General features: G+C 41.7%; 1 protein-coding gene across 4 annotated transcripts in view; it reads right to left on the reverse strand.

Annotated features, from left to right (window-relative positions):
- Positions 1-4,626: 4,626 nt before the first annotated feature.
- Positions 4,627-14,377, reverse strand: part of MED13L (mediator complex subunit 13L) — a 202,042-nt gene continuing 192,291 nt past the window's right edge. For all 4 annotated transcript variants that reach the window (XM_054219664.1, XM_054219663.1, XM_054219665.1 and 1 more), the window contains 3 exons: positions 10,856-11,017; positions 8,723-8,835; positions 4,627-7,527 (listed from right to left, as the gene is read on the reverse strand). In XM_054219664.1, the coding sequence (XP_054075639.1) occupies positions 7,395-7,527; positions 8,723-8,835; positions 10,856-11,017 (408 nt within the window). In that variant the 3' untranslated portion in view covers positions 4,627-7,394. The remainder of the gene's footprint in view (positions 7,528-8,722; positions 8,836-10,855; positions 11,018-14,377) is intronic.

Genomic DNA, 14,377 nt, shown 5'->3' on the forward strand with positions numbered 1-14,377 from the left:
CACTGAGATTTTGCTTTTAGGTTTTCCTTTGCAGTGGCATTGGGTAGAAGCTGTTTTCCATTCTTATTTTTTAAGCAAAAGGGAGTGCAGACTCTTAAGTTGGGCCTTGGTTCTTAACACTGTGGTATTTAGAAAGAACATAAATCAACCAGTGTCAAAAGTAACAAGAAAGTACTTGCAGTGGAGGACCTTACAGATGAAAATCTTGCAAATGTAATGGAGGTCACCCTAAGTCCCGCTTCCCGCTCAAGAATCTGTAGACTAAAACAAAAGGTTTGTGCTGCCTGTATGGACAGAAGACTCAGCGACCTAAGCTGCCTTAGTAACAAAACCTGAGTTGTTCTGGGAAAATGAAGCCTCGCTCCCACAGTTGGTGGAATGGAGCCACTTTCTACGTGTAGATATTCCCAGGCTAGTTGTTGTAACATTTTAATTCACCCGTCTTCCTTTTTTAATTCATCCTTCTCCGTTGCTTGTCTTTTTCCCCCGCTACGTTCTCTCTGCTCCTGACTGAAATTGTTTAGGGAGGGAAGGTTTCGCCACAGGAAGAATGATTCCTTTAAATAGAAGCAACATTTTACTAGTGAAAAAAGGCCCAACATCAAAAAAAGGAAGTCAGCAACATGAAGTGCTAAGAGGAGGGCAAACAAGTGAGGGGGGAAGATCTCCAATTCCACTGCTAGCAGCAGAGGGGTGTCCTGTGCCCCCGTCACTCTGCTGCAATAGACAACATGGGTCTTGATGGGACAGGCCTGCTCTGAAGCGCAAGTTGTTTTCCACTTGGACTCCCTGTTATTTATGTCTAAAGTCACCCTGAGACCGGGCTCGAACGCTGCCCATTCCATGTTCCCATTCAGGTTCCCTTTCTCCCTCCTGTCCCTTGCTTGAAAATCCCATTGTGCACTAGTGTGTGTCGTTGCAGCAGAACGCCGCCTCCGCACGCTCCCGGCTTTGGAACGGGCAAAGAAACACAAGGGCAATTACTTTTAACTCTAAAATGCTGCTTAACCCAGCAGTTAGGGCAGTTGCTCACAGCACCTTTCTTTTAGCACTTCTATGGACCATTACCCTGCTGGGACTCCCAGCGGCTCCTGCCCTGCCCTACGCACCGCACTCCCTCACCCGCTGCTCTTGTACTTGTCTTTTCCCCGGGCGCTAATGAAATTACCACCGAAACCGATTACAAGTAGGGGTGGAGCACTTTGACCAATGAACCCACACCTGCTCGCGTGGTTGACCTTTAATGATCCAGCTCTGTAGATGCGTGTAGTTTAATTTGGGGTTTTTTTTTTAAAGCCTGTTCTATGAGGAGTCTGTAGTTTCATTTGCCATCAAACCATGACACCTGCTGGAAGACAAGGGACACGACTGTGATTTATTAATGGGGCAGACAGCATAGGCACAGAGACCGAATAGATGTGATTAATGTGACACGTCACGGCTGTCACTGATGGCAGAAAATCACAGATAAAAAGAAGTGGTTGGCTTAAAAACAGTTTTTTAAATATCCACCCAAATGCAAAGTTAAAAAAATATGATTTATTTTTTTTTTCCTCATCTGTGGGATTAGGTTTTACAGAACTGCAGGAACCTGTGAGCTTTTTGCACAAGGGGGGTGTGTGTGTTCCTTTTTTAATTGGGATTCTGGATATTGGAATCCATTGGCAGGAAGTTCTCAAAAAATTCAAGGTAGCAGCGACGCAGTTCAGAATGTAGCTTGTCCCTAGATTTATACTAGTTTGGTATTGTTCTAAGACCTGGCTTTGGGGGTGGAGAGGGTGTTAACAGCACAGGCTGGTGCAGCGTCCGCAAACCCGCGTTAGAGCCTGGCAGGGCCTTTGCTCCTTAAACCAGTCTCCTGGGAGCAACCAGAGGGAGCCGGGGAGTTCCTGCAACCAGAGGGAGCAGGGGTTGGTCTTGATTCTTGCTGCAAGACCATGAAAGATATTCTTGTAGAAAGCATTTGTAGTAAGTTCTAGCAATTCCAGTGTCCATGCCGGCTTTCTAGAAGGGCACTTGATGCTAAGTAATGTTTTGGTTTGGTTTGGTTTTTTTAATGGTTTTGTTTTGTTTTGATTTTTTTAATGGTATCATAATTCTGAAAGGTTTTAATAAGTCGTTCTTATAGGCAAAACAGCTAATGTTTATCCAGACAAATGAGTACGTATTTTATGTTTATAGCTTACCTAAGCTACATTACACATGCTTGCGGCACGGTCAGGCTGCCAGCTGTGGGACGAGTCCCAGTCTGGAACCAGGGCGAGAGCTGAGGCGTGCTGAATGGTCTCGGAGCTGGCACCCGAATCTGGAGTGGAGCAGGGCTGATCCGTAAGGTGGGGCAGCGGCAGCTGAGGGCAGGCTGTGTTCAGGGCTGGCCGAAGTCGGTGCCACCTTCTGTCAGGTTTTTGAAGAGTATTTCAGGCTTCATTAAAACAGCGCTGAGTTTATACATCCCCTGGAAAGCACTACGGGGCGGCTGCTTTGATACCTGGGAGAGGAACAGTGGGTTAAGCGTAAAACAGGGTCTGCCCACATAAACACTTGTTAGTGTGTTAGGGTTCAGTTTCAAAATAAGGAAGTGGAAGCAGCATCATTTTATAAATACCGCTTTGTTGTTAAAGACCAAAGATTTCCTGTTTTGGGATCTCAGGGCTGTTTCTGTTTGCACTATAAATGGTGAGAGACTGACCATAAACCTAATGTTTACTTTCACGACTTCTGATGCTTTCTACATGTGCCTGAAGTGTTTTCAGGAGGCCATCGTGTTTAGCCAAAAATAGAAATGGCAGTTGGAAAAAGAAGAGTAGTTTAATGACTGTCTAATCTTTAAAAGCTTTTTCTTCATTGTTATTAGAGACCAGCACAGCAGTACTGTACCCATGTGTCATAAATATTACACTATTGTTATAAATCAATTGAGATTTTAGTTTTCATTCAATTCCTCCTTACAGTCCTCACGGAGCAGAATATTTAATTGCTAGGTTTTGTCCTTAAAGCCAATGAATTAGCCACAAAGTAATCTCCAGTTAAAAAAATATTGCTCTGCAATAATTCCATCTACTTACAGCACTCACAATGGAAGACCGAAGTGGAAGTTCTGGAAGAACTTGTACAATGTCACTTTTTAGGAATTTACCAATAGCAAAGTGAACTAAAAGATAGAAGCTTGAAAGTTTAAAAATAAAAAGGCAAAATCTTAGGGGTTATTTTTGTAACTATCTAACTTTAAATTTAGAGATAAGATGTGCCAAAATTGAAGTGGGCTGGAAATAACAGCTACTGAGGAAATCCCAGGCAGCCATTAGAGCAGCAGCTCCTTGATGCAGTCCCAGGAGCCGGGGCTGGATGCAGGCGCGGGCTCCAGCTCTTCGTGGAAAATGAGTTGTTCCACTGTGCGAGAGAGCGAGAGACAAACATCAGTTCTAGGGGCTGCAGAAACTCTCTCATCTCACGTTGAGTCTCCACCGCAGAACATACACGGCTCCCACCAGCAGCGCTGGTGCTGTAGGTACAACTGGAAAGAAAGGAAGGGGCAGGTTGTAGTTTGCTGTTGTTTTTTCTTGTTTAAGAGTAAAGCAAGGGATATGGTATTTAAAATATACAATTCTTTAAGTACAGAAAATTATACATTATCCAAAGATTCTGTTTTAAGTTTTTCCAGAACTATTCTTCTGCATGAATGCAAAATAGCCCCCCGGCCTTATTAAGGTGTAGCACTCAAAGGACTTGGGGTCTAGTTGTTTATTTATCATTTTTTTGCACGTCTGCGTTTAGAAATGAACCTGCCAACTACAGAATGTCTCAGTTGGAGGGGACCTCCTGCAGCCTAACCCTGTGCCCAAGCGCCTGGTGAAAGCAGGTAGAATTCATCGGGCTGCACAAGGACGTGTCCAGTTGAGTCTTCAGCTCCTCCAGGACGACGATTCTACAGCTGCTGTGGGCAACCCGAAGCGGCAGATCTGGTTTCGTATTCCTCTTTCACTGGGGCTGACGGCGCTTCAGTCACCCTGTGTGTAATCTGCTGCACGGGGAGGAGGTTACAGGCCTGACACGCCATTGAAATCTCCTGATAAAGACTCACCTGCTGCATACAGAGAAATTGCATCTGTGATTGAGGAAGCTCCTGTGATCAGAGTTCCTCATGTAAAGCAACTGCTGCTCACGTGTCGCCACGTTATCCCGGGTTACTTCCACCCACCCCGCTTGGCAGAACTTTAAACCTGTTCATCTCGGCATTTACATTTGCGGCACCAAATTTCCTCTCACAACACACATGATTTTAAATAGAACAACTATTCTATTTGGCTTTGATTTCAATTTTAAAGAAAAGTACTGTTGCAGTGTGAACCTTTCTATGTTTTGAGGAGCCTCGTTACTCTGACAGGGACCCTGACGAAGCCAGAGCTTCGCCGACACGCAGCACATCCAAAGGGCAGGCGCTGGGTTAATCGGGAGGCAGCAGTGCGTGTCTGTAAAGTAAATACATATTAAAAAGCCCATAAATTAATTTCAGTTCTATTCATATCACACGCAATCTCTCCCTTGGCATGCAAGCCCTCCTTCACTAGGAATGCCAAAACCTAAGAGTTAAAGAAAATACTCGTAAGAAGAAAACTCCACCAAGAGTTTCAGTAATTCAATAATTTATTCATCTAAAAAAGTGTGTAAAAGTATATAGCTCTCATCCACAAGGTATATATGAATGACATTTAAAATGGAGGTCTTTATTATTATTGTTTCTTTTTATCAAAGTCTTTTTTTAGTGTATTGTACCAGCGATATACTGTAGATTTAAAATGAACTTCACATTTTTTTTTTTTGTTTTCTTTCAAATTGTCGGCTATATATAAAAGAAGCTCACTGCAAAATGCTCAGAGAAAAAAAAACAAAACCAAAAACAAAACCAAAAAGAAATTCAGAACTCCCCAGAAATGTACAGCTTTTACATTTAAAAAAGGTTCTGAAATATACATACAAGCATGCTGGGCATTCCCCACCCCCTCCCTCTCCCTTTAGCTCAAACAACTGTAATAATAATTCTGATTTAGGCATGAATTTCCAAAGTTAGAAATAAAAAAAAAAAATAAAATAACTTTCTTCACTCTGTAGGAAAGCCAGGGCTTGTACATTTCAGATTAATTCAGTAAAAAACTCACAAGTAAAATAATGCATATTTAAGGGAAATATTATACAGAACTTTTCACACTGAAGTACATAAGATTTTTTCTTTAAAATCTATTGCCATTCATTTATTTTGCACAAAAACGTATAAATATGTCACCAGCTTCTCTTAACTTAAAAAAATTAAATAAAAGACACCAGATGAAAACTACTCCTTGCTGCCCTTTTTTTATTCTTAATTTTTGCTTAGAACCAGGTTTCTGGGGAAGAAACGCCCCTGGATAAAAACGGCCCATTTAAAAAGAACAAACAAAATAATAATCCAAAGTTCAGATGAATCCTGGGAACAAATAACCCCCAAATGGTAAAAGATTACAAATGTCTACTTTACATTTTTTCCTCCCCAAGTTAGATTTTTTCTTTTTATACAAGTTTACAATCTTCATCTTTTTATGCTCTTCAAAAGGCCTTGAGAATTTTCTTTTCTGATTAAGAAAAAATAGTACTGCAATATTTTTAAAGTCAATTTTACACTGTACACATTAGATACAAATGGTTTGATATCAGATTTTTTTTTTTTTAAACCTATACATTGCAAAGAGGATACCCACGTGGGAGGTGCGGTGCAGAGAACGAAATAATCCATTTACAGGTTACTTCTCTGACGTCACCTTCTCATTACACAAGCAGGTTTTTTTTTTTTATTATTTTATATAATTTGTTTTAAATGTTACATTATCTCAAGAAAAATACTTTTTAAAATCATAGAATTTCCTTTTTTTTAACCAGAACATGAAAGTCTTTTGGAAGAACTTTAAAATTGGTAGGTTTTTTCTCCACAGATAGATAACTAGGTCACCCAGCCTGATCAAAGTGCCCGACCCCTCGCGTAAGGCGGTCCATGCCTGCTGCACAGTGCAACAACAAACATTAGAAAACAGAGTTTAAATATAAACCCCTTGAAGCCTGGAATGAAGGAGTCATAAAAATACTTCAATTAGCCATTAACCTTTAAAATGGCAATCATTTTACTAAACAAAGTAACTTTTCCACCACAGTGGTATAACTTCAAGTACTAATTTAATGATATAATTTTTAAAAATTATTTCTTTGAAATAATATTCCTATAGTCAGAAAAAATACACCAGATTTGTAACTGATTTAGTGTAAACAAAAACCATATTTTTGGATATGTACATGGACGAGTCGGCCCAGAATTAAAGGGCGACTTGGGTTTCAGTAAATAGTTTTCTAGCATCACTAAATTTACTGGAAATATATTTCAATCATAGCTCTACAATAGATTAATTTACCGCTTTCCATTTGCCCTTACATCGGGCTTTAAAGTATTTTTCCTCCCTACCTCTCTCACTCCTCTTCCGTTAGGTAGTGTTATCCTTCATTAACCACTGGCCATGTCTCGCTTTAACCAGGCTAACTGCAGGTGAGAATCCCTTCCAATGCCGGTCCAGCCTTACCAGGATGCGCCTCCCTTCCCGGCTCGGACTCTGATTGTTATTAGCTTCACTTTTGATTTCTAGGTCAGAAGAGTGAGAGGTACGTAGATAAATAACCCTACAGTGGAACGGAGCTGGATTTTTAAGATATTCTACTCTTCCTGGTCCTTTATAATTTAATCCCTCCCCTCCCCAAACCTAAAAATAAATAAAGTATCTCCAGACCATTCATAACTACATGGACAGGTAACAAATGCATGCATTCATCCCAATCCACTCTGACAGGAACTCCAGGTAGACGGAAAACTCCAATATTTATACGAGACTACAACTGTGTGGTTGGTTTCTTTTCTCCTCCTGTAAAGTCCCAGTTTCTGATGATCAAACAACAAAACAAGTTTTGGACAACCCAAACTGGTCACTACAAGGGATTTTTACTTGCAGGGCTGAAACAGCTCTTGGTTGTTTATCAGAGTTCCTAATGCAAAAAGATACCGTAGTCTTCCTTAAAAAAATAAAATATTAAAAAAAATAATCACACTGACCAGTAGTTACTGGGCCACCAAACTAACACTGGCTTGAGGTTACTCTGTGTTCGCTGTTCCTGGATGTTCCCAGATTTTGGACTGAAGCTGCCAGAGATGTTAATGGGTAGTTAAGTTTTGAACACTGCAGAATTCACATGTGCTTTTGGAGGAACAGAAGCACAGCACAGGACTGGTCTGAAGAGAAGCGAAATTGTGATCTTTGCAGACTGTGGCACGTTTCTCAAGTTGAGGGGAGAATAAGCCAGAAGAACAAGTGCTTTTCTATCTATTAAAGTATATTCATGATGGCATTGTACAACTGAGTGAGCACCACAAAGTGGACAGGAAGGCAGGAGCTGCGATCCTGAGTGGCAGGGTTACACGTAAGCCAGGACAGTGCATTGTACTGCTCCAAAACGAACCTGCAGAAGAGAAATGCAGAGAGAAATTACACCAGAATTCTTTACTCCTTTCCTTCTTCAAGATTGACTTAAAGTTTATCTCAGGTTTCTCCTGGAGATGCGACGTCAGGCGGACTGCCTGGCTGTATAAACGCTGGTGGTGTTGGCAGAGTAGGAAACTCCTTAAGAAGGGGGGCAGGGGAACCACGAATTTTTAGTTTTAATATGCTCGAACTGGAAAGCGAGCTATTTGAATGCAGGCCCTCCCCACTATATGGTAGAGATTATGGAATAAATGGTTCCAATACCACTGTATTCAAAGCTTTGAGTTTTGAACACCTCTAAGGACAGAGGTTCCACAGCCTCTCTGGGCAACCCGTGCCAGTATTCGGTCGCACTTCGTGTGTGAACCTGGATTAGAATTTCTCATGTTGTAACTTATGTCTGTTGTATCTTGGCCTTTCCCTGTGCATTGCATCATCCTTTAACTCAAACAAAGACAGCAGTACCCCAGGCCAGCTGTCATAGCTCAGTCGCCTAAGAGGATGCAAATTCAGCTCTTCTAGATGCATACATACACCACCAATTTTCTTAGATCAGTTCACGGTTCCTGCTGATAGTCTCTAATTGGTTAAATGTTACGTATTTGTTATATGCTGTCTCATAAACTAGATCTTTTTTCAGTCCCCAGCAGGTGGGATGGAGGCAAACAGTCCTCTAGTTATCTTGAACAATACCAGTCACAAATGTGTGTTAATTCAGGAAGAACGTCTCCTTTATATCCCAATTCCTAAAATACTGATAGCAAGAGAGTACTTTCATTTCCATCTAGAAATCAATTTGGTTTGGTGAGTAAAAATAATTATCGACACAGTCCAGATTAGACCACCAGCTAAGCAGAATGATCTTTGGGAGGCAAACCAAGGTGCCCCCTGGTAAGGCAGAGCTGTCTGTAAGTTCTCTGTACACGGTTTTGTACAGTAGTATGGAAAACTGATGAATATCCCTCAAATTGCTGCTCTGTGGTGGCAGAGGTAGCGGCTGCAGCGAGTCACCCGCTGCTCTGAGACACACATGTAGGGGACAGTAGAGTTATAAGCTGTTGATAAAGCTAAGAAATAATTTTGCCAGATTGAAAACAAAAAGATCCCTCTCAAATGTCAGAGCTCAGTCCCCGCAGCCTTAGGGAGGAAATACAAAACCTAAGAGGTGTTACCTCAAGACATCTGATGTAGTTTTAGAGTCAAGGGGGTGAGGAACTCGCTGAGAATTTCTGGCAGGTAGAAGCTCATCTGTCTGCGCTACAGAGATATGGTGATGTAATGAGGCCTGCGCAAAGGAAAAAAGCACAAATTAACTCTTCATGTAGCAAGTACTTCTAAAGATTCACAGTGAACAAGGGTATTCTGAATTGTCTCAGGACAGCACAGAAAGTTGGCAAGTCTTTGCTGAACCCACCATGACCATGTGTATTTCCAAGTTCCATAACTTGGATTACATTTCTGAATAAACCGACTTCCCTTTTTGACTCGAACAAGGATCTTTTAGAATGCTGAATTCTGTTCTTAACGTTAGTCAGGGAAGAAGTGATGGGGGGAAACACCTGGGACGTGGCAGTGGTTCTTCTGGTATTTCAGTAACAAACCATCCCAAGTCTTCAGACTCTGCAGGGTGCCAGCAGGGGTGGGTGTCCGACCAGGATGCTTCGTCCTGCTCTCTGCTGGGACGGTGTCTCCATCTGCCTCAGCTCTCCCTGGAGCAGGGCTTGTGCACTGGTTTATAGAGGAGCAGGAAAGGGATTTCATATTGATCATGTGCTGGGGGCAGAGCCACCGTGCAAGCCTTTCAAGTGGGTAGCCTAACACGCCACCCGGCCTGCCGAGGCAAAACCTCTCATTTATACTCCTCCAATTATGGCACGCATATTAGAGGTGAAATGCTTCAGCTCAAAAATACTTAATCCAAATCAGGCAAAGATGACTCGACTCTGTATGCCTCACATGCCGTACAAGTTTCCTAATTGCAGCGCGGTGCAGCATGAAGGAGACAGCACCACCTGCTCCCTGAATGGCGTACAAGTTACTGCATGAATTCAGCCCCTTGCTTTTATTAAAAATTGTCCAAACCAAGACAGTATGTTCCAAGTCAAATTAAACATTTAATGCAGCCTAGATCTGAGAGAGCAATTGTGTTGGGCTGGGGGGTGGTGGTGCAGGGAGGGGTGGTGGCTCCTTCTCTCGAGTACAAATCTAGTATAAGCCAACGGAAGGAATTCATGAAGTTGCCTGGAGCTCTGCGGACTGTATTTTTACTGCTGGAACCGAAACATAGGCTTTGGATTACTCATTCACAAGAAAAAGGTAGTTTTAAGTTTTGCATAAAACTTCATCTCTATCTCCAAGACCACGGTGTTTTATTTTTCATATTATTTTGAAATCTCCATTCTGTAGGTCGAAAGCAAAGCACATACTTCAGGGATATCTATCGCTGAAAAGCGCAGAGTGTAAGGAACAGGTTCAGTATTTGCTATACTGAATGTAAAGCCTGCCATGCTGACTGCAGTCATTGTTAACAGCAGTCCTAAAATTGCTTATTTTGCATGAGGAAAGAATTGAGAAATATTGAACACCTTTATTCTGGTAATTGCCTGATAGGCATGGATGAGAGAATTCAGTTAAGTGTTGCAAACATGTTTAGTATTTATTAATTAATATGGGAATGGATAAAGAAAGTGGTACTATCTTTATTATTCTCTGTGTTGTTTGCTCAGATAGCTACGTGATGCTACTGAAGGCAGATTTTTCACCTTCTTTCCATGCTGACGAGGTTCACATTTTTTTGATTCAATTAAATAAGAAGCCGCAGGACACTCTACAGGGAGCAGAGCACCTCTAGTAGTTGAACCAAGACTGCTGTACACGTCTCGCAAGCACTTGCGATTCTGGAATGGAAGGGATCAGGTTCGCTCTGACACTACAGACTCCACTGTGCACCTACTCTCCTTTCTCACTCTCCATCTCTGGGTCATTACACAGAACAGACGGTGTGTCCCTCCTGTCTCAGGCTGACTGAAAATGAAAACTGGGACACTTCTGTAATACCGGATACAGCTTTGATGAGTCCGTATTTAGAAGCTGCCAAACTATTGCGTTTTCAGGTAAAGGCTTTAGGAACTGATAATGAAGTTTTAATAGCCAGCTATCATAAGTAAATTTAAACCTAAAATTGCATTTCTGTTTCCAGTACTGTCACAGTTGCGGTAACGTGCAAAGCCAACATTTTCAAATAAAATTCATAGGATATAAATAGAGTTCTTCCCCTTGCCCTGTGAAAGGATACCAAGACAGACCTTCAGGAAGAGGGGACACTGGTTTTGTGCCTGAGGACAGGATGACCAGAACCACTGCGGAAGATTCTCAGCTTTGGCAGTTGATACGAAGTATCCAAGAGCAAGAGGTTGCTGCTTCAGTTCTTCAGGGGCTTCTCTGGAAAGCAGACGTTCCCCTTGGCTCTGAAAGAAGAGAGAAAAGGCAGGTTTAGCGTTTTATGTCATTACATCCCACTCCAATAACATTAATTTTGTTTACTAATTACTCAGTATTTAATCCAGTTCTGTCTCGTTATTAGTGAGCTCTCCTTTAGTCATTCGTGAATCTTAGTCAAAGTTGTCTCATCCCTTCCTTTTTCCCCTGTACTTGGGTTCTCCAGGCTTATGTTCCAGAATCACTTTACATTCCCGAACAGCAATGTAAACCTCCTAAACTGAACCCAGTACGTGGGGAATTTGATGCTACAGAGCGGCTTAGGGGTACTGGGCTCTGGCTATGAATCTGAACAGCTTCTCATGTGCATCAGAGAGTAGACCAGTGTTGAATTGAAGTTTATAAAGCCTCATAGGCTTTTCCTACGCATATCAAGCCCAGTAGTTTGCACTGCAGATCTTCCTGGCTTCAGCTAGTGGGAGGCTGTGTTACACACTCAAATACGGACGAACAGAGAATATCTGCATCTTTATAAGTTTGGTTGTGTTCGCTTCTTCAGTTAGTTACGTTGGAAGCTTAGGAAAAAAATGCTACACTTGCTATTCCTTGCTCTTGACATTCGGAGAGAAGATACTGTGCTTTCTTTGTATTTGTACTGCCAAGTGGGGGAACCGTGGGGAAAGGGAACAGCTGTCCCGCTTTTCAATTTATATCACTTAAGCATTTATTTATATACTCTATTTTTGCAGTACTAGTTACTCATATTCTTATATATGGACCAAAGAGTTACTTGGCGAGGAGAGAGTTAAACAATGAGAAACCGTCTGTAAAACTGATTTCATCTGACCTTGAGTCGCTGCCTGGCAGCATATATGAGTTTGTGATTTTATTTCTGAAGAGTAAAACCTAGCTGAACCGTCCACACGCGAGGCTGTTGGATAGGAACGCTCGGTGTGAGCTCGCTCACCTCATCCCCGGTGTGTGTATATACACATCCCTGTCTCTCATGACCCACGTTACCAAACCTGCAAGGGTCCGCTTAGGTATCAGAAAGGGTAACTGCCATTCCGTTCTAGCGTACATTCCTATTTTGAATGCATGTGGGTTTTTTTGGAAACACTTTTTATTATTTCACTTCAATTTCACAGAGAAAAAAAAACCAAAAGAAGCCTGCGAAGTATTTTAGCTTGTAACTTATGCCAGAAGAACTGGGATAGCAGTTCAGTTAATCCATAAACATCTTTTAAGTCAATAGGTTAAAAAAAAATTTGAAAAAAAATATTCCACTGCACAGGAATTGGCTTAATCACAAAGCCTTCCCTGCTAGTCCTTCCAGCAGGTCTCTCTCCAAGAGTAATATCTCGATCAGGAATCGAAGGAAGTTAAACACTCCATAAAGCCTGGAGAAGGCTGCAGCTCACCTGGCTGTGGGCACTCAGAAAGCCTAACAGCAAACCTTGAAACGGCTGCTGAGCAATCAGGACTTCCACTGCTAAACTGCGGCAATCAATTACGGGTTACATGGACGAAGGCTTGACCTTCCCCGACCCACAAGGTAATGATCACACGCTGTTGCTTTTTTAAAACCAAAAATTACACATCAATTACTAGGCCCGTGTTAATGGTTAAACTGAATTACTATGACAGGTTCACCTAGAAATGGCTTGTCCGGGTCTCTAAGCTCTTTGGTCATTAACCTTTCAGTGCTGTTCTAAAGCCACTTGGATGGAGTTCCATTGAGAATTAGTTTTGTAAATGCATTTCTAGAAGTGGCACAGAACAGTGGTACAGAATACAGCGCTGAATGAACTAAATAAGAGAGAAATTGTAGAGTGATGAGTTGTAATTTATGGCTGGAGGGTTTAGTAACAGAATTTAAAACTTTAAATTTGCCCACATACCAGTTTGAAATAACCAAGTGACAGTGATGTGCAATTATTTGGCCTTTGAAAAGTGGGCCGGTGTATTAACATAAGGTAAGGTGGTTGTGTCCCGAGATCACAAAATACAGTATTAGCATTTTTGTGGCTGATGCAGAAGTAATTTTTCACTCACAGACTCTATTAATCTGACCATTGAAGCACTCTGGCAGAGGTTGCAAGGAAAATGCAGGCAGGACTTTTTCCTTCCAGGTGGTGAAACTAACACCGTTTAGTTAGTCATTTTCAGGGAGTGAGAATCCTTTTCTTAAGATATCTCATTTACATTTAGAAAAATGCAGCGCTTTGTTACAGGGGCTGAATGAGTAGCATCATTCACGGGCCAATATCTTAGCTGTACGTCTACCTCCTCTGAGTATCTGTTCTGTACCTCCTTTCATACAGGATTTATAGTTTCTCTTGAGACTGTTTAAAGCCACCGGTGATGGTCACAGACCCAGATACCGTTACTTATATTATTACAGATCACTAAACCAGAACTTTTAAATGTGTGGAGTTATCTGTCCTGTATAAAAGTTAGCCTGTTTCTTTAATAAAATACTGTATTATTTAGCAAAGAATATGGTACTGCTTTAAATGTACTATTTCTAGAATAAAACTTCTCCACAGGACATTATGAAGCATCAAACTTCTACATACTTGTGATGGAAACAGTTGTAAGAGTACAGCTAAGTCTCTTACACAATTAAATGTATGAGTAAAAGAGTTCCATCGAGCATGATCCAAATTATCCTAAAGCCGATTCAAAAAAAATACCTTGAATTACCAAAAATAATTTGCATTTTAAGTAATCACTGGTACTGGAACCAACTTTATAAAAGCCACTTCAAACAAAAATAACTTACAAACGCTATGTGCTCTGGGCTAATTTTTACTAAGAAAACAACATTTGCATAAACATCCAGCACCTGCAGAGTTTCTATGGGTAGGGCTTTATTATTAGGAGAATTATCTCCCTTCTTGCCTGCCCTAGAAATGCATGTGAACAGACCTGTCATATCGTCCTTTCTCTCAAAGACTTGTCACTTTGTGCCAGGACATCCCATATGATTTTCCAGAAAAGAAATGGATGAGTACAGATTAAATTTCACAGACTCATAGAATGGTTTGGGTTGGAAAGGACCTTAAAGATCATCTCATTCCAAGCCCCCTGCCCTGGGCAGGGACACCTCCCACCAGCCCAGGTTGCTCCAAGCCCCGTCCAACCTGGCCTTGAACCCCTCCAGGGATGGGGCAGCCACAGCTTCTCTGGGCAACCTGGGCCAGGGGCTCACCGCCCCCACAGCAAAGAATTGCTTCCTCACATCTCATCTCAATCTCCCCTCTTCCAGTTTAAATTTATACAGGGTCATTAGGTACGTCTCTGCCACACAAAAATAAAGCTTCTCTCTCCCTCTCAATTGTCTTGTACACCAACAGTTAACTTGAGACATGTAAATAGTCAAAGCA

This window comes from Rissa tridactyla, chromosome 13 (genome assembly GCF_028500815.1).
Source record: "Rissa tridactyla isolate bRisTri1 chromosome 13, bRisTri1.patW.cur.20221130, whole genome shotgun sequence".
Classification (NCBI taxonomy): domain Eukaryota; kingdom Metazoa; phylum Chordata; class Aves; order Charadriiformes; family Laridae; genus Rissa; species Rissa tridactyla.